The sequence below is a fragment of the Cibotium barometz genome, chromosome 40 (assembly GCF_041138505.1).
Source record: "Cibotium barometz isolate CiBa-2024 chromosome 40, ASM4113850v1, whole genome shotgun sequence".
In the NCBI taxonomy this organism is placed as follows: domain Eukaryota; kingdom Viridiplantae; phylum Streptophyta; class Polypodiopsida; order Cyatheales; family Cibotiaceae; genus Cibotium; species Cibotium barometz.
The window spans coordinates 1,835,329-1,856,324 of record NC_141085.1 but is presented as its reverse complement, the minus strand read 5'-3'; the positions used below and the strand labels follow the sequence as shown (position 1 = coordinate 1,856,324).

General features: G+C 42.6%; 1 protein-coding gene across 2 annotated transcripts; it reads right to left on the bottom strand.

Annotated features, from left to right (window-relative positions):
- Positions 1-283: 283 nt before the first annotated feature.
- LOC147615101 (PH, RCC1 and FYVE domains-containing protein 1-like) lies at positions 284-15,959 on the bottom strand. 2 transcript variants are annotated; one of them, XM_086779076.1, is made up of 10 exons: positions 14,980-15,947; positions 14,139-14,225; positions 13,935-14,024; positions 13,708-13,794; positions 13,422-13,526; positions 13,329-13,355; positions 11,048-13,195; positions 10,782-10,928; positions 10,038-10,678; positions 284-942 (listed from the first exon to the last, which is right to left on the bottom strand). In XM_086779076.1, the coding sequence occupies exons 1-10, from the start codon at positions 15,025-15,027 to the stop codon at positions 840-842; spliced, it is 3,483 nt and encodes a 1,160-aa protein (XP_086635202.1). In that variant the 5' UTR covers positions 15,028-15,947; the 3' UTR covers positions 284-839. The 2 variants fall into 2 exon arrangements, with proteins under 2 accessions (XP_086635202.1, XP_086635201.1); XM_086779075.1 differs by having other exon boundaries at positions 13,329-13,526; positions 14,980-15,959.
- Between the last annotated feature and the right edge of the window lie 5,037 nt (positions 15,960-20,996).

The following is a 20,996-nucleotide window of genomic DNA, read 5'->3' as shown; positions in this document are numbered from 1 at the left end:
GCCAGGGCCATGGGGTCGGGGGTGTTGAGCTTTGCATAACTCAGTGGCTCTATGGAGTGTCACACCTCTCAGTCGAGCTCCTGCACTAGCCTGTGGTCTGGGTATGATGGGTGGATCGGCCCTCGGAGTGCTGGTACGGAAGAAGTTGGTGAGAGCTCTGTGTGCTAGTCCTCCAGCAAGTACAGCTGACCTGGAAGAAGGCCGGTGGGGAAAAGGGGGCGAGAGAGAGAGAGAGAGAGAGAGAGAGAGAGAGAGAGAGAGAGAGAGAGAGAGAGAGAGAGAGTTGCACAATCAACCATATGTTTTTATCATTCAGATTTGACATCTTGGACTGACATTTCTTTAAACCACCAACAATAAGTTACAGTTGCTACTGCTTCGATTATATTGTACAGGTGCATTGGACAACAGGCTGCAGGAGTGGCTTTTCCCAATAAGGTCTTTTGAGTCTTGCCTACGCTCCACAAATCTAGCAATGAATCGAATGAAACAATACAATCATATACAACACTGTAACCTGACCAATACAACAGTCCTGTCAATCTATCTTTATACAGTTGCAAGTATGTGGCACATGCTAGCCAATAAAAACCAACCTGATGGTTCTATCACAGCGAGACCGCTGCTTCAACCAAACTTATCCTACCATCAGCAGCCAGTGCATCCATTTCATTAATGGCAGAACCATTCCCATCTTCTATGAGTTCCATTCCTTATGTGTCATAGTTGGAAGCAGCATACTCAATTTTTGGGAAGAAATACAAAAAGAATTTTGATACAGCTTGAGGTGGTCAAGTATGGGATCAAGAAGGTCCCATCCTGTCTGCTACTGGAGCTTCTCAATCAATATTGTTGAGGCCCCGAACATTGTATTGTTCATATACTTGAACACGATTCTCAGCCCACCACTGTTCAGCTTGCTTCTCACTGAACTTCTTCCGGCTGTGACAAAAAACAAGGCAAAATTTGTTTTACCCAAAGTGGGCATAATGATTAAAGAACACAATTATAGGAGCTCTCTCTCTCTCTCTCTCTCTCTCTCTCTCTCAGAGCAAACACAACCTATCCTGCAGGTCAGATGCCCTCCATCCAGAGCACCACAACCCTCATGATCTTTACTATGTGCCCAGCTGCCCAAGCACGTTTGGCACGGAGGTCAAATCATACGTATATTTGGGGATCATCTCTCTCTCTTCTTGTATTCAAATGAATATCCTGTACTCATGTGATTACCATTGTACATGTAGCTAGTTTGTTCTTTTTCATTTTCCATGATGCATTTCATTCATGGAACTATTGTGACACATTTTTTTGCTCTCATAGGCCCTTTGGGTCTTTTGTAGACGTTAATAACTCTCTCTCTCTCTCTCTCTCTCTCTCTCTCTCTCTGCTTATTATTGCAATAACACAAGAGATCATATAATTACTATACGGATGCTTATGGAGTAAAGCTGCCTTAAATGGCAAGGAGCTTTTTGTTGTTTTGAAGACTTTGAAAGTTTTGCCACTGCCCATAAGAGCTTATGGAGAAGAATAGAAAAGATTGGGGTGCCACATGGTCACAAAATAGCAAAAGCCCACCTCTATGAAAAGTTAAGTGTAAGCTCAATACAGAAGAGGAAATGTCACATCACAAAATAGCAAAGCCCACCTCTATGAAAAGTTAGGTGGAAGCTCAATATAGAAGAGAAAATGTCGCAATCCTCCTTTGGTTATATAGGGGTCAAGCAAAGCTGCCCACTCTCTCCTATGCTGTTTGGTCTTTGCATAGATGAGTTAAAAAGGATGATTAAGGCTTTTGCACATGAGAAAAGTATCACTGGACCTACACTTGGACAGTATGTACTTTTGTACACTTGGCAGTTTGTACTTTTCTTACTCATGTATGCAGATGATGTGGTTCTCTTTGCATATAGCTTGGAGGATGTACGAAACTGATGCTCGTCTTGGATCATTTCTGGAAGTGCAATGGATTGTCTAAAAATGTGGGGAAAAACAACAATGATTGCCAAGACAGTGCACCCACTTATCCTATACCTTGGACAGAAGATTTAGTCGAGAACTTCAAATATTTGGGCATTGAAATCCAATCAAATCATGGGGGCATAAATGCTCACAATGTATGATTAAGGCAGCCTGGACCAGCTACTATACCTTGGAGAACAAATGCAATCCTGCTGGTATTCAGGCAATAGCATCTCAAATCATAGGCATTGAAATCCCATTAAATTATGGGGGCATAAATGCTCACAATGTATGATTGAGGCAACCTGGACCAGCTACTATACCTTTGAGAACAAATGCAGTCCTGCTGGTATTCAGGCAATGGCATCTCAAATCATACGTATTCAATGCCTTGGTCATGCAGATCGGGAGGAAGCGCACATAAAAACATCTGCACTGATATTGAGAAAATACAGAAACATTTCTACGACGACACATGCTAGTCAAGACTAGCATTCAGAAGCTGCCCAACCAGTCACTTGAAACTAAAGGTCTCTGAGATATGTGAGCTCAGGCATACCCCATACTACATCTCCTGTTAGAAACTGTGAGTATGCCCTTGCGAATATCTGCTTTGAAGAGAACGACAAAAAAGGATATGCCTAGTGACAGGTCACCAAGTCTGCATGGAAAGTAACCAAAAGACCATCAAACACAAACTCCTAACGTCAGCTGCAAACTCCTAATGTCATGAAAGATGCATGATGTACAAAAGGTGGGATGCTGAATGGCTCTTGGACCTTCCTCCTGAAACTATGGAGCTGCAGGTCATAACCATCATCTACAAGATGTCCTGCATAAATAATGGAAAGAAGCTCCAAAACAGTCAAAATTTGATTGCTATTTTACACACATCAAACCTTAGTCCTGGGAAACTTACACAGGAGCCTCTCAATGGAAACAACCACACCTGCAAACACCAATCTCTCCACATGCAATTGCATTGATTAGTTCCAGGTCCCACCATCGTGAGATTGAGGCCAGAGCTTGGAGAAGGGCAGATACAACATAATAGACCATGCCGAGGAGAGCACAAGCTTCTTGTCTGTTCAGCCTATGTACACATCATTCCACAAGTTGTGTACTGATTTCTCACTCTGCCAGATATGCTTAGCAACCAACATGTGGCAGCTATTGTCTTGATACTCATGTTTCACAATCCGTTACAAGAAGTTTACAAAGTAAAGAACTCGAAAGTAAAGCTTCAAAAGTTCAATACAAGCTACGGGGGACTGCAAGAAAGACACCTTTGCCTCTAGGGTGATGCTTGGAGAGGATAAAATCCTAAACTCAAGTCTTTTCTATTAAACAGCTTGCTTAGCCACAAGAGGTGCATCACTACTGCAGCTACAAAGAGAGTTTGACCTCTCCCACACATGATAAAGAAAGACAGTTTAAAGTGGACCAACGCTCAAATGAAAGCTTTCTATGATATTAAGAAAAATATTATTTAGGGCCAATATTAACTTAATCTAAGGCATTCTCCATAGTCCAGAGACATAGGGATGCCCCCCTCAGGATGTCACCAGCTGCTGGACATTGCAATTTGAGGCCTGGCTTGGATTAGCAACATGAGGGCTTGGATTAGCTTGGGGTGCAAGTATTTGAGAATGGGAGATTGTCCAAGTCACGTGGTGCATGTGCATTGCATATATTGGCATGCTTGGAATGTGTTGGGTGCCATGTTTTCATGCCTATTTGATCTGTTCATGTGATATCCTGCTGGAACTACTACCCACAGGAGTGTGCACATGACCTTGATTATTGACGTGTTTTTGTGGCTTTTGACAGGTGGTAAGTATTGCCAAAAACCTTAATAAATCCCTTTGTAAAGTTTATTGGTTCACATCTCATTGAAATGCAGATGGGAACGCTTTTATTGAAGTTGGGCCATAAAGGGGTGGACAACTTATAAAGGGCACCCCTCTATTAATGATGTGGCTGCCCGAGTCCATGCCCAGCTTCCCAAGTGGGCAAGGGGCCCACTTGGCAACTAATGGCTAAGGTTCCCCTTTGGGAACCCACATGTCCTCTCTCTCTCTCTCTCTCTCTCTCTCTCTCTCTCTCTCTCTCTCTCTCTCTCTCCGTGATGTAATCTTTTGGTCTCATAGGTCATTTTGGCCTTTTGTAGACGTTAATATAACCTTCTTTCTTTCTTTCTTCCTCTCTCTCTCTTGCATTCTCCGCCCTTCATGGTCAACTCAATTACACGCTTGGAAGCCTTTGATGATAGAAAAGTATGCCTTAAAACTGTTTGTTTCTGGATTGCACATGCTGCACGGCCTTGTACGGCTCCTGCATGGCCTTTTTCTGGCCCCTTACCTTCTGTACAACCAGTTGAGTACTGTACAACCAGGTTTGCTTCCATCTACAGAGTTTCTTCGTCTTTGGTGAAATTCAGTCAGTTTTGTAGGAGCCCTTTTGTCCTCTTCTTCTCCATCATGTGCTCCCCCCATAAAGCTTATTAGGCTGCCTTAATGCAGCCCTGAAGAGAATTACAGTTTTTCCCCTTTTTATTCAAATGAAAAAAATTCCTTGCTTGTATATCAATATGGCTCAATCCTAAATCCTCTTCAAGTCTAAAGCTTGAAAAAATCACCTGCACATTGGAGCTAGAGAGAGAGCCGATTGGGCGAAGGAAGTTATGGACACGGTCACTATTTTTCAGCTCATGAATGATCTTCTCAGGGGTCATTGCTTTACTCTTAGTATGGCACAAGCATTTCTGTTTCTGAAACCAAATGAATTTTGAAACGCTCGAAACAGAAACATTTCATTGCTGGGAATTTGAAATGGCCTACAAAACGCATGTGTCAAAAAATAGAAAAATTTATAGTAATACTCAGAATAACTTTACCTATTAGAGTGAATGGTAATAACTTCATTTTTTTCAATATAGTCACTAAATTTTGAAGCATAATTTTGTGTCATGTGCAAGACATGCACTAGCTGAACTCGGAGCTAATCCTGAGGAGAGAAACCAGACAAAGACAGATCAAAACCCGAGATTAGGAGCATGAGTTGCTGTTTTGACAGGGATTTGTCTCATGGAATGTGATGTTGCTGTTGGCCGGCATATGACTGCATAGAAAGCTGTCAGCTGAAGCACATGAAGGGATTTCTTGTCCTGGAACTGGCCGACCAGTAGTTGGTCATGTCCATGGGGACTTTTCTTGGTTCCAGCCTATAAAAGGCATAATTGCTCAACGATTGTGACCATTCAGTCCAGCAATGGTCTGGGTCTAGACTTAGGCTTAGATTTAGGGCTTCTACCTTTTCAAGAAGGCAGCCAAGGGCTGCAAGAACAATCGTACCTTTTCGTACATTGTGAATATATTGAATACTCAGCTATCTCTCTCTCTCTCTTCTGCATGCGTTTTTGCATCAACATGTTCCAAGATGTGTTTAGGGCTGAAAGAAGACTCCCAGAGTTTCTGCATGTAACATTGGTATCAAAGCATCAGGCTCAAAAAGGCTAAACACTGATTCAGTCCCAGATGAAGGTGTATAGGTCCAAGGTACAGGAAAGTGCACAGGTATGAGGCCCAAGGCAAGGAACACAAGACGGGGAAGAACTCCCAAGAAGAGTTAAGAGTGGATTTGGAGACCGGTCTTGGTGTTCAGTGAAAAGGTTGCCAGAGTAGGAAGGATGACAGAGGGGACTCCGCGAATAGAATGATGACAATCATCCAAGAAACAGATTGGAATCCCGTCATCAAGTTTAGCAGAGGGGGATGTCATGTGCGAGACATGCACTGGCTGAACTCAAAGCTAATCCTAAGGAGAGCAACCAGACAAAGACAGATCAGAACCAGAGATTAGGAGCATGAGTTGCTGTTTTGGCAGGGATTTGTCTCATGGATAATGTGGTGTTGTTGGCGGCCAGCATACGAATGCATAGAAACCTATCGGCTAAAGCACATGAAGGAATTTATTGTCCTGGACCTGGCCGACCAGCAGTCGGTCAGGTCCATGGGGACTTTTCCAGCCTATAAAAGGCATAATTGCTCAACAATTGTGACCATTCAGTCCAGCAATGGGCTGGGTCTAGACTTAGGCTTAGAATTACGGTTTCTACCTTTTCAAGAAGGCAGCCAAGGGCTGCAAGAACAGTTGTACCTTTTTGTACATTATGAATATACTGAATACTCAGCTATCTCAATCTCTCCTCTCTCTCTTCTCCATGCATTTTTGCATCAGCATGTTCCAGGATGTGTTTAGTGCTGAAAGAAGACTCCCAGAGCTTCCGCATATAACATTTTGCACCTAGGACACAAACTCATTTGTCAAGTGTTATTATTGTATGGTTGTAGAGTAAGGTTCATATATGACGATTATAATAATGGATAGAGGATATGAACAGTTGTGGTTAGTCCACAGGTCAAGACATTTGACATGATGGGACAGCCAGAAGAGCATTACATATGATTACTATGTGTGTGAAGGACTATATCATTCTACAAATAAATCCCACAATGAAGGTTGTAATACCCTCAAGGTATGCAATGAGTTTAGTCATGCTTCCTCTTCACTCTAAATTTTCAGTTTTGTGTCAAAGTTCCAAGAATCACACTTCCGTTAGTGCAACCCTGGTAGGGGGACAAAGGATACCAGCCAACAACCCCATGCAATGAAAGCTTGGATTGAAGCATACCCACACACAAATATAGACAATTCAGAGACTCGGAGCATCCCATATACCCAAGATTTGTGGAGCCGCATTCATAAACCACGGGAGATCACGGGGAGTCCAAAGGAGGCACCCATCATGCAGCCAACTAGGGTAAATAAGGATCACGTATACACCGTTTTCACACATCTGGGCCCTTAAAAGACAAGATTCTTCGCCCACTCTATAACCCTATTTGTTTGACACAGAGTGAGCTTGCAGCCTTGGTCAGAACCCATTTCTAGCATGCACATGGTCGCATGTCATTTAAATTTCTTCATTTCTTTATTGCATTGCATTTAGGGGCATCTTGTAATACAGATATAATACAGCATACTTATGTGGTCTGATTGGCCATTTTGGCCTTCTGCATACTTTAATAAGTTTCTCTTTTGTACCACTTTTGGTCTCATAGACCTATTGGGTCTTTTGAAGACGTTCTCTCTCTCTCTCTCTCTCTCTCTCTCTCTCTCTCTCTCTCTCTCGTATGAGCACCCTCACGCCCCTCCCCTCTGTTTGCGCAGCACGCTGATGCCTGCCCTGCTGTTTGCACATACCTGCTGTTCGCCTCATCCCTTCTGTTCGAGCTGCGTGCTGGTGGCCACCCTGCTGTTCGCACTGCCCCCTGTGCGCATACCTGCTGTTTGCACTGCCTCTCTCTCTCTCTGGGCATGAGCAGTGAGCACCTTCACGCCCTTCCCCTCTGTTTGCGCTGTGCGATGGTGGCCGTCCTCCTGTTTGCGCTGCCCCCTGCGTGCATACCTGATGCTCACGCCCCTCTGCTCTGTTCATGCTGCATGCTTGTCCCTGCTGTTCATGCTGCACGCTGGGTGGGTGGGATAAGGGAGGCAGAGGGCATGCACAGAGGTGCGCGTGCAGTGCGCAGCTGGGCATGGGTGGTGTAGGGGAGGCAGAGGGTATGCCTAGAGGTTCGCACGGTGCACACTACTAAAACCGGCCTTCAAAAACTTGACAGGCGGTGAAACAAACACTCGCACCCAAAACACTTCAACACCTTTGAGGACCTGGAAAAGAAAACAAACAGGGGGACCTAGAGTGCTCCTGCCCCTCTGCCTCCCCTATCCCACCCACCCTGCTCAAGTGCGCACATCTGTGCATGCCGCAGCATGCACAGCGAACCTCTGGGCGTGCCCTCTACCATCCTTATCCCACCCACGCCCAAAGGTCTGCGCTGCACACTACGCATGTGCACCTTTGTGCATGCCCTCTACCTCCCTTATCCCACCCATGCCCGGAGGTTCGTGCGCACTGCGCATGCACCTTTGTACGTGCCCTTTGCCTCCCTTATCCCACCCACCCTGAGGTTCGTCCACTTTACTGAGGCCCCCAAGGCGGCAAGCAGGGGGGAATAGCCATGAACCTACAAGAGCTGGGGGCATACATCAAGACTCTGGAGAACAACACCAAGTGCACGGGGTCCTGAACCAACACAAAAAACAGTTGGCCTCCGCAAGGAGATACAAGGCATGAATAACAAGATTGAAGAACTAGAGGCAAAGCGGAACCATCAGGAGGAGGAGATTCGGACACTAAAAGAGACCCAAATGCAACAATAGGCAATGCCACCCCCAATGATAGGGGAACTCTGGGCAGAAATGGAAACCCTAAAGGCTATTGTCAAAGACTTTACAGTGGAGGAAGGGGAAGTTTATATATAGGAGAGTCTAAGGATGGACCTGGAGCAGCTAAAGGCTGCGAGTGATAAGTTGCGGGAAGAAATGCAGACCACCAAGAAAGATAAGGTGGAGGTGGTTAAGAAGCAAAAACCCCCACAGAGCATCATACGTGAGACTCTCGAGGAGGAGAAACGCAGGAAGGATAGCGCCCTCCATGTACGACCACAGGGGCTACAGGTGGGGGCTTCCCCTAAGGCAGAGATGCAATGACGCTTTGCCAAATGATAGGAGTGGACGGGACAAACCCCCTCTGTAGACACATGGAGGGTAGGGAAGGATATGACATGGGAGTGGCCCCTCATCGTTAGATTCCCTGATGCCACCAGCAGACAGGCCTTCTTAGACAAACGGGCTGCCCTCAAGGGCACACAGGTGTACATGGGGATGATCTCACCCTAGCAAGTGGCACACCCGGCGTGAGGTGGTGGAGATAGTCCATGAAGCCCGTAGAGCGAGCAAGTGGGCTGTCTACAGAGATGGCAGTGTCATTATCACGCTGAGCGCTGTCCCAAATAGGGACGCACGGTCTATGAGACCAAACCATAGTCACAAAAAAACCAGTTTCTAACTTTTGAAACCTCGAAACTTCGAAACAATTTCAAAAACCCTCGAAGCCCTCTGCAGTAAAGCAATTTTGCCCAAATTACAAGTTTCATTTTTTTAAAGGTTTTTGGCCCTCTTGGTCCAAACACGCCCCTGGAACTTGCCAATAGGCGGTTGCAAGGAAAAATCATGTCCATGTGCAACTCCCCTTGTAGTGCCACTTGTCTGGCAACACCACATGCAAGAAACTCACCACCAACTGATGCCGGAGCAGAACACGCAGCCACAACTCCTCACCCTGCCTGTGAAACAAAACGCAGCTTGTAAGGCTGGCCAACAGCAAGAAGATGGCTGGACCAGAAAACGCAGCAGGGTACACAGAAAGCGCAGCAACTGTTGATGCTGATCTGCAGCCAAGAGGGGCGATGGAAGCAAACGCAAGGCACAGATGAAGAAGACAGCGAGCAGATTGCAGAAATGTGGAGCAGCCTGAACCTAAGCAAATGATACCATGTTGGAGAATGCACAAGCGGAAGAATAAACAGAACAAGTGAGAGAGAGAGAGAGAGCAAAGGAGAGAGAGAGAGTGGACAAGATCACCTTTTATAATAGCAACCAGCTTTACAATGGCAATAGCCAGCAGAAGTGTTGAACAGTGTGCAAGGGATTGGATGGTAAAGTGAACAACGACTGCCTCTAGAAACAGACCGACCAGCTCACGACTTACTACACAAGGGAAAAATACATAAAAGCCCAAAAATAGGCACAACCTCATAACACTGAGATGCACAAATTCTAACAGGGTCTTTTGTAGACGTTAATAGAACTCTCACTCTCTCTCTCTCTCACGGACACATTGTAACACTTTTGGTCTCATAGACCCTTTGGTCTTTTGTAGACGTTAATAGAACTCTGTCTCTCTCTCTCATCATTCATGAACACATTGTAACACTATTGGTCTCATAGACCTTTATGGTCTTTTGTGGACATTAATAGAACTCTCTCCCTCAAACTCTCATGGACACATTGTAACACTTTTGGTCTCATAGACCCTTTGGTCTCTCTCTCGTGTTGCATGAATTCATAGAATCTTAATGCACGAAGGTGATTCTGCACTTACTGACCTGAACCTTACTCGTTTCAAATCCTTGCCACCATCTGGTAAAGATGTAAACGTGATGTACACTCCAGGCTCATGTTGCTTCACCCACTCAGTTTCCATATGCTGTTGTGCATGATTGCTATTCATGGGTAGAGATGTGCTTCCACCATTGGATATATCTGCATCCTTCTGACTTGCTTCACTATCCTCCAATGGTCCTGCTGTAGAGACTCTACTCCTCAAAGTTCCCAAACTCTTTTCAGCTACCTGAATGTCATCTGAACCTTTAGATGTACTTTGTCCCGAGACATATTTGCTCACACTGTGTGAAGCATTAACAGTATTGTCAGCATCTGCAGTATCCATAACCCTGAGCATTACATGTTGAGGGGAGATGGTCCTTTGCGGTAAATGCAAAGCTCCATTAGGTGTTGCATATGGACTGGTTGCACCATTTGATTCAGTATCTCGAATGATTCGAATGGATGGATTTCCATTGTATTTCTGATCATGAAAGCAGATGCCTTCAACCTCTGGTATACCAAGAGAATCAAAAGCCAGTGCTTGCGTAAACCCTACTGCATCTAAAGCTGGGGGAAAAGGTGTGATCGACCCACCATTATCATGCACTTGTGCAGGTAGCTTCTCTGCCAAATCTTTCAGCTGCAGGAAGTCCAAACATTCTAATCAGATCCAGACATTCAAACAAGAAAAACAAGCCCTCTTTCCACCTTCTTCTGCCAAGATTGCTTGGGCCAAAACCTACCTGTATTGTGAGGCACCTTATGACTTCTTTTGCAGCTTTGCATTTTGTGCTTTCATCTGCAGCAACCGCATTGGCCATTTGCAGCTCATTTGCAGCATGCTGCAGCTGCGCTTCTTGGGCCTGACAACGTTGAGTAAGAGATTCAACCTGTAATACCCATAGTTAGCAGTCCAGATTCCTCTTGGTCAATCAAAGGCACAGTTTCTATGCTGTTAATCTCAAATGTACATGCACAAAGGAGGACATCTCTAGGAAAGTTCGAATACCTGGGCCTGCAGCTTCAAAACTTCTTGAGTCAAACTTTTGTTTGTCTTCTTTAGCTCATCAAATACAAAATCTGGAGAAGTAAGCCCCGATACAGTCGGGGTCGGAGTGGTAGAGCGCGGAGGACTAAACCGCCTTGACAAGGGTGACATGACTGATGCAAGAGTCCTTGGTGGTGGAACAGATATTGGTGAAATGGGGCGTTTGTATGATGAAGAATCTGTGTCGTAGAATGCAGACATACTAGCAGCACTCCGCAAGCTAGTCTCATTTGGGGCAGGTGAGACACGCCTTAGAGACTCTGGCTTCTTCATCTGTTTAGAGGGAGATTTCTCTTCATGCTGCTTAGACTGCTCTACAAGAGGAAGCCTGGGTAGTGATAACTGCACCTTCAACTGCTTCACTTCTGCTTTTTCTGTCCTTTCTTTGGACTCCAAAGATTGCTGTATGGCACTACTCTTTTTAAGGCCTACAATCTGGGAGCCCATACTGACATCTGCTGCCATCTTCAACTTGGTGTAGCAGGGGTCACAAACACGGTATGGCTTTTTAGGACTGGGAGCCAGTGTTGCTTTGGTGGCCTTCTTGCTACTGCATGCATGGCAGAAGACATGCCCACAATTATAGCAGTTATGCCGCTTTCTAGTAAAACCAAAAGATAACCGACATCCTGAGCAGACAGACTGGTCTGCTCCTGAAAGCCATTTATGCAAACAAACAGCAGCCGTAAAGCTTGACCCACAAGATATGCTCTTCACTTGCTTTTCTTTGAGTGCCTCAACCAATGTGGGAGTATGCCTGTCTTGAACATCTCCATGCCCAAGTCTTCCATTGGCACCCTTGCCCCAGGTATAAACCTCTGTTTTTGAAGTTAGTACAGCTACATGGTGTGACCCACATGCAATCTCGTCCACAAAGGCTTCCCACAATTTACCTTCTACAAGTAAAGGATATTGTCCAGTGGCATGTGGGTCTCCTAACTGGCCATAAACTGTGCTTCCCATGGTAAACACTGTACCTGATGTCGTAAGAGCAACAGTAAGACTGTGTCCACAGGCCACCTGGCGAAAGTCATAGTCTACAAGAGCAGCCACACAAGTGGGAACAGACTTTTGTTCCTTATCACCATGCCCAAGGCAGCCCTTGTCAGCATCACCCCAAGTAAAAAGCTTCCCAGATGAACAAGCATTAGCATCTGAGTAGCCTATAATCACCTCAACTACTGCAGCAGTGTGCCAGATCCCACAGGCTACCCTGACAGTTTTGAGACCCTTCAAGGATTCTACTTCTTTAGGAAAAGAGGCACTGGCCCTGTCCCCATGTCCAAGGGCTCCAAAAGTCCCATCACCAAAGGTGAAGAGTTGTCCTGCAGATGTTATCAGCCCAGTATGCCAAGGACCACAAACAACACTTGAGATCCTTATGCCCTCTGAGAGATGAACCCTTCTAGGCATCCAATGACTGAAATCGTTTCCTTGACCAAGAAGGCCAAAACTCCGTGTGCCATCCCCCCATGTATAAAGATCTCCACTGAATGTCACAGCACAAGTGTGATATTCCCCACAAGCAACATGCTCCACACAAGTATTCACTAAAGTTTCCACTAGCTGTGGATGAGCCACATCTGCGTCGACTCCATGGCCAAGCCTGCCTCCTGACTCTTGTCCCCAGCAGAAAACTTCTCCTTGCCTACTAACTAAAACAGCATGCCTTCTACCACATGCAATATTGTGGACATCCAGTACCACAGCTGATTCTAAATGCTTTGGTAGTAGAGAATCCATATTCAAGCCAGAGCCACTTTCAGCGCTGCATGAGCCACCCCCCAATAGCCCATCACCAAGTCCTTCACCCCACATGTATACATCACCTAAAGCCTCCACATCATCTTGTCCTGATCCATGACTTGAAGAGCTTATCATACTCGATAGGCTTACCCTGAAAGCCTCTGAGCTACTGTCTTTAAACTGGGTTTTTAAAGTCTCGGATACTAAATCTGAATCACCAGAATTCAAAGAGTCCCCAATCAAACCTCCCTCTGGATAGCTCTTCCTGGCTTCCAATGGATTCATGGTGACTGCTGAATAGGTCTTCTCTAACCCACGATAAGGAGGACTTCCATAGGTAGCTCTAAAAGTATCTCCACAATCCTGAAATAAGACACAAAGCACCATCTTACTAATCTAATCCCCAAAACAAGACCAAGAGTTTAGGTTCGTCCCTTGTTTCTTTCTCTAAGATGAGGCATAGTTAGATAGCTGAAAGGGCATGATGATAGGTTACCTGTTGTAAACCACTAGCAGAAATAGCCCCACCACCAGCATTGTATTTTTTGCGCATGTGGCCAATGGGGCTATTTCCATCAGATGACATAGCTCCGTCACTCTTCATGTCCACTCGTAACTTGTGTGGTTGGCCACCATTTATCAAGGCTTTTAGACCAACAAACCATAATTCTGCTTGATCTTTGTCTTTGCAGACCTGCATGGGGGGGAATCAAAAAATAAAACACTCTTTTGGTGGGGTCTAAATTGTACCCACAGGTGTGTAGCCTGGTGGTCAGGGGTTTCCGTTGCCAGGGTGGGAACCTGGGTTTGAATCCCCTGAGCCTACAATCGTGCGGTTCCTGATGCCTGTAACTCAATAAAAACAACATACTTACGAGATCAAGAGATTGCTCGTCATGTCCAAAAATGAGAGAAAAAGACTGGTATTCTTTTTCCGGTGTGGGGTTCCGCTGGAAACTAGCCTGAAAAATGACACATTGAATTATTGCATTACTTACAAACGTTTGGGTAGGCACCATGACTACACAGGTCAGCAAGTATGTGAAATCTCAAATCAGTATACTAGAGACTTTTAATGCTAAGGATCAATGGGGAGCATTACAGTGCGTTGGCCAGGAATGATTCTAGCCACAGAACTCAGACTTAACTGCATCTCTTCTTTTCCCGATAACCATATCAAGGTCTTCTCATCCTGCAGAATCCAATGTTACTCAAGTATAGGACTCACCACAAACAAGTGGATAAGCAGACGTGCGTGCATGCGTGCTTGTGAGAGAGACACAGAGAGGTAAACTATAAGACTTACATTAGAGAGCCGGAATGGACAAAACCTGGGCTTTCCTTTGCGGCTGTACTTCAAAAGATGGGCACCTTTCTTCAACGCTGTTATGGCCTACATCCATGCAAGCGATTTCATGAAATCAAAAAAAGATTGTGATAGCCAAACTAAACAAAACATCTCTTTTCAAGACTTTAAGAAGTCCAAGCACACGGTCATACAACGAGATAAGCAAGTACAGTTTGCATGTGGCATAACTGTACTAACGCCATACTTTAGAATAGATCTTTAGGGGTTAATTGCTAGTCAGCCTTTACGTTATGGGACAGTGTAGGCACCGCACTTGGAATGGGTAGGGTAGGTAAGAGACAGAGAGAGAGAGAGAGAGAGAGAGCAGGCACCGCACTTGGAATGGGTAGGGTGGGTAAAAGAGAGAGCTTTATGTTTGCAGCCTTGCAATGAAGAGAATATGTTCCTGCATGGCATGCATATTCACCGCAATCAAAGTCCTTGACTTTGCATGCATCCATGTACATGCACATTGACCTCGATCCAGGTCCTTGTGCACCTTCATGGCAATGCACGTAGACATTGATTAAGGTTTTTAAGCATCTCTCGTGTGCATGGCATTTGAGCCAAAACCCCAAAATCACAAAATTCCTAGCCATGGAGATGCAATCAAATAGATAACCTTGCATCAGCTCCTCCCTTGAGATGGCAAGCTTTCTACTAGAAAAGGTTTTGAGGTGACAGACTGAACCCACGAGAACCAAGCTAATTGTCTTACCACACAGAAACCAACCAAAGGCTGTAATTTTTTTTAACTGCAAATTTTCAAAACATCATGTATAAATATAGTGTATCTAACCTGCTCAATGTCCCGTTCAAAAGTCCCTGTTCGTCCAATATCAGCCATCCTGATTGCTTAATGCTCTCAACAATGAGACGGCCAAGGATTAATACCCTCACAGACAGAAGCTTGCCAATGGGCTCAAGAGGGTACAGCATTGTAAGGGTTGCCGAGTCCCTTTTTGCTAGAAAATGGCGGAATATGAGTGATGTGATGTATGGCCATGAAGGGTGTATGGGTGGCATGATGATGCATGGCCATGATGGTCACGTACACCTTCACTCCAAAGCTGTCGGCAAAATGCGAGCCACCGAAACCAATCCAAAACGCTGCGTCTGCACAACCCTTTGCCCTAAGAAAACAGGTAACGCGCAATCCTTCCAATTGCTCCTGCAGAGAAGTGACAGTTACAATATTGGGAAATCGGTGAGTCCCTGCACAGGTTTACAGCATAATTCAGCAGTTGAGGCCGAATCCCCCTAGCTCCAGCACAAAGTTTGTCGATTTCCAACGAACGGGAGTGCTTCCGACAACATTCAATGTCCGGCACTATAAGCCGACTCGAAGATGCAATTGCCGGCAATTTTCGCTGCTTCCGTTCTCACCTTGCCAAAAATCCAAGAGCGAGCTGAGAAGTACCTGGAGCGAGAATTGCAGATGCTCCTAATGCCGGATTCTGAAGCAAAAGCTGGGAAAAAACGCTACTTCTGACGGGAAATGAGCGAGACGAAGACGACGATGCAGAAGAAACCAACCCTAAAATCTGCATCAGAACTCATGCAGATGCTGCGGTGTTCTGACAGGAATGCAGGATCGAGAAGCAGAAACCCTAGGAACCCTTACATCAGAGCTCTATAAGCTTCTGCGTCAGAAAACTTTAAATAAAAATCCTCTGGATTTCGAGGAAGAAAATCACGAGGACACCAGGAGGAGAGGACGATGAAAGAAGCACAGAGAAGAACAAGTCCACATATTTTTGCAAAATCAATTATTTGTTTGGTGCATGTCTTATAAAAATGGCCATAAAATCCGTTTGCTGGGAGAAATAATAATTAAATAATCCCCCCCCGACAGTGACCTCTTAGACCCTCGTTAAAGAGGTCCCCTAAAAAGTTCACCCTTTCAAGGCCTACACCTCTCGCCTCACTTTCATGTCTTGACTCTTTACAACGGTGCTAAAGTGCAAAGTCCCATCTTTTGCTTTTCCCCACCCTCCCCTCCCTTGAGAACCTCTTTTCCACCCCCTCTACTGATAACCCCCACACCCCTCTCACCCTTGCATCGTTAACCTCCAGCGTCACTACATAAGCATCGACCACCATCTCAGAGTCACTACATAAGCATCGACCACCATCTCTCTCTCTCTCTCTCTCTCTCTCTCTCTCTCTCTCTCTCTGTGCCATGGTACCATGGTATTTTCTCACCACCCCCACCCCTATATCTCGTTTGTTCCTTCTCCTCCACTCTTCTAGTATGTTTAGAATCATCAAATTCCTTCTCCTTCACTCTCCTACTATGTTAAAATCCTCAAGAACATGCTCACCACTGCGCCTTAGAACCCCTTTCTCATGTGGAGGACCACACTTCCCAAAGTCATCGTCCTTAAAAATAGTCCCCAACTTAAACCTCATGTCGTGCAATGTCCTTACAACATACACAACTCTTTCCTCGAGATTTTGGTAGCTTTAATTTGCAATAACACCTTTTTACATACTGCGCCTCCAGCTTTTAACCTTTACGTATGCATATGGTTAAAACAATACAAAATGTACTATATGAATGGCCATGTTGGAGCAGTGCATATTGTACGATAAGCATGACTTTGATCGGGCCCATCAAGCACGCTGCTCGTAGAGCCCTTTTTCATGTGTAACATGATGAAAGAATAGTCATTAGTCTAATATTTATTATTATGCTAGAGGCCAAATATATTATTAGAGTGATCACATTTGAAATGATGCACATTACATTATCCTTCTAATTTTACTCATACCCATCAAGCATTTCAATCTTTAATATCTACCACTAGATTGCATGTAAATAACACCTTATTCTTTGATCTCTATGGATAAAATATGTGATAAGCACATTCTAGTATCTTGCACAGATCGAAGTGATTCCATTTCACAAAGTAATCATTAGTAAAAATGTGTAGCACATCTTTTAATTATCTAGAAGAATCCGATGCATGCCCTCTACTCGAGAATGTTAAATTTAAGAGTAAAAATGAGCGCTCATAGTTGTTATGTCTCCCTCTCCCAAAAAGGTTGCCACTTTTCATTTAATAACACATTCAAAGATGTCAATAAATTATTTCGAATAAAAAAGGTGTAGTAAAAACATTCAAATGCCTTTTCTTTGTGAATAAATGTGTTAAAACACATGCATATGTACTTCCTTACCATTGACCTTAGCACCATTCAAATGTAGAGTTATTTATTGCATTTGATTTAGCATCTCAGTAGGACCCTAACAAGGCAGCAATGAATTTATGTTTGTGAGAAGACATGCTGTAAGATTTTATTTTTTTTAAAGATGTTCTTTAACATATGAACCTTGTTAGCTTTAATATGCCATACCATGTTTTTAAGATTGGTAAGTTGGAAGTTATTGTGTTATTTTTGTTATCATTCCTTGCACATTAAATGCTGCCTTGTAAATATGTGAGTTATAAGAAACTTGTACTAGTTTTTAATTAGTTAACTTAAACATCAATCTAACATGCACCTTGCTAAGCAATGAGGGGATCCCTTCATGCAGCAAGCATGTTGATGATAACTTTAACACCACTCCATCAATTTCAATGTACATAAAAAATAACCTCAATTAAAAAATCCTTTGCATTTTGTCCTTGTGTGACAAATGAGCGCAAATGAGCAATAAGATTTAAGACCATCATATCCATAGTTTTCTTTTGTTTCTTCCATAAAGATGAGTACTTTTTGGCACATGGACCTCTCTTTCACTTTTCATTAGTAATCCATCAACAACACTCTACCTAATACAAACATCCTTAGTTACCTTTCTCTTTTCCAAGCAACTACGTTAGAGTGTATTGTTTTGAATGAGGCAACCATAATAAGCTAAAATAAATTATGATTTAGAAGCTACATCCCCAAAGAGTTATTTTAACCTAAAACAAAAGTGATTCACATATTTGGGGTTGGCTTTCTTGAGTTCTATGAAATGTTTTAATTAGTCTATAATAATCTTGTTGATAGTTTGAAGTGCACACCACAACTTTGAAGTCCTTCCAAAAACTTCTCTACATAAATCCTCTTTTTTCAAGAGAGGCAAGGAGTATTTAAGTATGTCCAGCACAGAGGTCGTACAGACTTTACTCTAAGTTGTGTCGTGCAACATAGGTAAGTTTTGGCTCATCTAAGCACCAATATTTATTGGGATAGGATAGTTCAGTTTTGGCTTATCTAAGCAACAATATTTATTGGGATAAGGCAATGGGCTTATAATTCAATAGGACTGAAAATGAAGATAAATACCAATTGAGAGTGGCAAAGGTCAGAAAATGATATCACTTGAGATGAGGTAATAGATCTACATATCAACTTACTTGTACATTCATTGTTAACTAGTGTAATCAAATCAAATTGAATGTTGATCTATGAGCCATGGGCATTATGTTCTTACTATTTCTTTGTTATTGTCAACTATGCAATACAAGTCATATCCCCAAAGGGATTCTATATATTTCCTTTTGAATTCTAGTCTTCAAGATCCTTTTTTTTTCCTTTCCACCATCTTATCTACACAAGTAGAAATACTCTTTATAACAATTTTATCACCAAAAGTCATTTCCATAAGAAAAATAAAGGAACCATCTTTAATCTTTGTCCTTTGGCTTTAACTACGATAATTCCCTTGTCTATTGTGTGAGGAGATAATAGACAAATAGCTAGTAAGATCACAATTTACACAACTATAAGGTGAGGTGCTCAATAAGATAAGATGATTGTATCAATTGATTGTAGGTTCTTAACTAAATAACAGACAATTCCTCTTTTTTAGTGGGGTCAATTGATTGTTGGTTCTTACCTATTGGTTGTTATTTGCTAAAACGATAGATAATTCCTCTTTTATTGGTTGAGATTAAACAATCACTTGATCAATAAATGATAGACAATTCCATTGTTAGTTTATTAATTGGTGTGACTTGTGGGACATGATAAGCAAATGGCGAGTAAGATCACGATTTACACAACTATAAGGTGAGGTGAGGTGCTCAATAAGATAGGATGATTGTATCAATTGATTGTATGGTTGTTAGTTGCTAAATGTTGATTACTGATTAATATTATTTGATTATTAATTATTAGTTATTGAAGTTAATTGGTCATTTTTACATGTTGATTATTAAATGATGATTGTAAATTTATTAAAATTTTAATGTTATTATTAATTATAACATGTCAATTTGTAAATTATTAAGTGGTGATTTCTCATCATTGGTTATTTGGTGTCGATTACTTATTGTTGGTTATTTACTGTCGATTATTAATCGTAACTATCAATTGTTTATTGTTGTTTGTTGATTATTAAATGTTCATTGTTCTAATCAATTGTTTATTGTTGTTGTTGATTATGGATTATTATTGTTGATTCTGTATTATTGATTGTTAATTACTATTGATTGTGCATTATTACTTATTTATTCGTAATATTATGTTAATTGTTTTTTGTTTCTTATAATGATTTCATATACTAATCATGGATTTTTTATATTGACTTTTTATTTCTTATGCTACATCTAGTGTGGTGGAGTCCATTAATGAGCTAGAAAAATGGCCCACTTTCTCTTGTGTATTGTTATCTTAGGATGAAGGGGACACATTTACCTAGGAATACGAAGACAAAGAGGAAGTGAAAATGTAAGACAAAGAGGAGGAGGAAAATAATGAACAAGATGAGTACAAAGAGGAAGAGGAAGGCAAGGTGAACAACGAGGCATAGGAAGATGAGGATGAGGAGGACTAGAGATTGTAAGAGACACATGGACATATTTAAGAGTTGGGATCTCAACTTATAGTTATGATTCAATAAATTTATAATTTGTATTTTGTATCATGTTGTGAGAACATAAATATGATACTTTAATTTGATGCATTTGCAAGTTGTATGTCCTATTTTACAAGATAGTGAAAGTGATTGTGATACTTTTGATTTGGTGAAGTTGTAGTTGTATGTTCTATCACACATTGTAAGAGAGTGAACTTGAATATGATACTTTTGATTTGGTGAATTTGCATGTTGTATATGTGAGAGAGGGCTAAAATGTAGTACTTTGGATTTAATGAATTGGCAATATCTATATTCTGTCACTTTGTGAAAGAGTGGATATAGACATTTTGTGAGAGAGTGGATATAGACACTTTGCGAGAGAGTGGATATAGACACTTTTAATTTGGTAAAATGTACAAGCTCTATGACTTAGCATCAATTATTATTATGAGAGTAAATATGAATACAATACTTTTGATTAATATGAATAGGGGTTGTAGGTTTCCCAAATCAAGATGTGACTGGCTATTCCCCCCAAGAATCCACATGAAATCCCTCCCCCCATCCACATCCCCACCTTTTTGGTCCTTCCTAATGCACTCTCACCTTGGCTCTTCCCCCAAGAATCCACATTAAATCCCCCCCCCCCCTCCCCCTCCCCCTCCCCCGACCATCTCCACCCCCACCTTTTTGGTCCTTCTTAATGCACTCTCACCCCTTTCCTATTTTTTTGTGTTAACCATTGAGAAGAACGTGGAGGACCTTGCAATCTTTCTTCTTCACACACGCACACACACAAGAGTAGAAAATCAGTCAAGGAAGAGATGGAAGGCTTAATTTTTTTCTATCTTCTTACTTCTCTACTACAACTATAACAAAAAATAAGAGTACATATAATAAGGGAAAGTACTCTCCTACTAAAATATTCAAGAATTTGGCGCTATAATTATGCCATACAATAAGGGAAAGTACTCTCCTACTAAAATATTCAAGGATTTGGCGCTATAATTATGCTATAA

Coding starts and splice junctions, on each gene's coding strand:
- LOC147615101 (XM_086779075.1), bottom strand. CDS start 15,027: ATGGCTGATATTGGACGAACAGGGACTTTTGAACGGGACATTGAGCAG. Junction 14,226..14,979: donor TTGAACGGGACATTGAGCAG/GTTAGATACACT, acceptor GCATGGATGTAG/GCCATAACAGCGTTGAAGAA. Junction 943..10,037: donor TTGAAACGAGTAAGGTTCAG/GTCAGTAAGTGC, acceptor TTTTTGTCACAG/CCGGAAGAAGTTCAGTGAGA.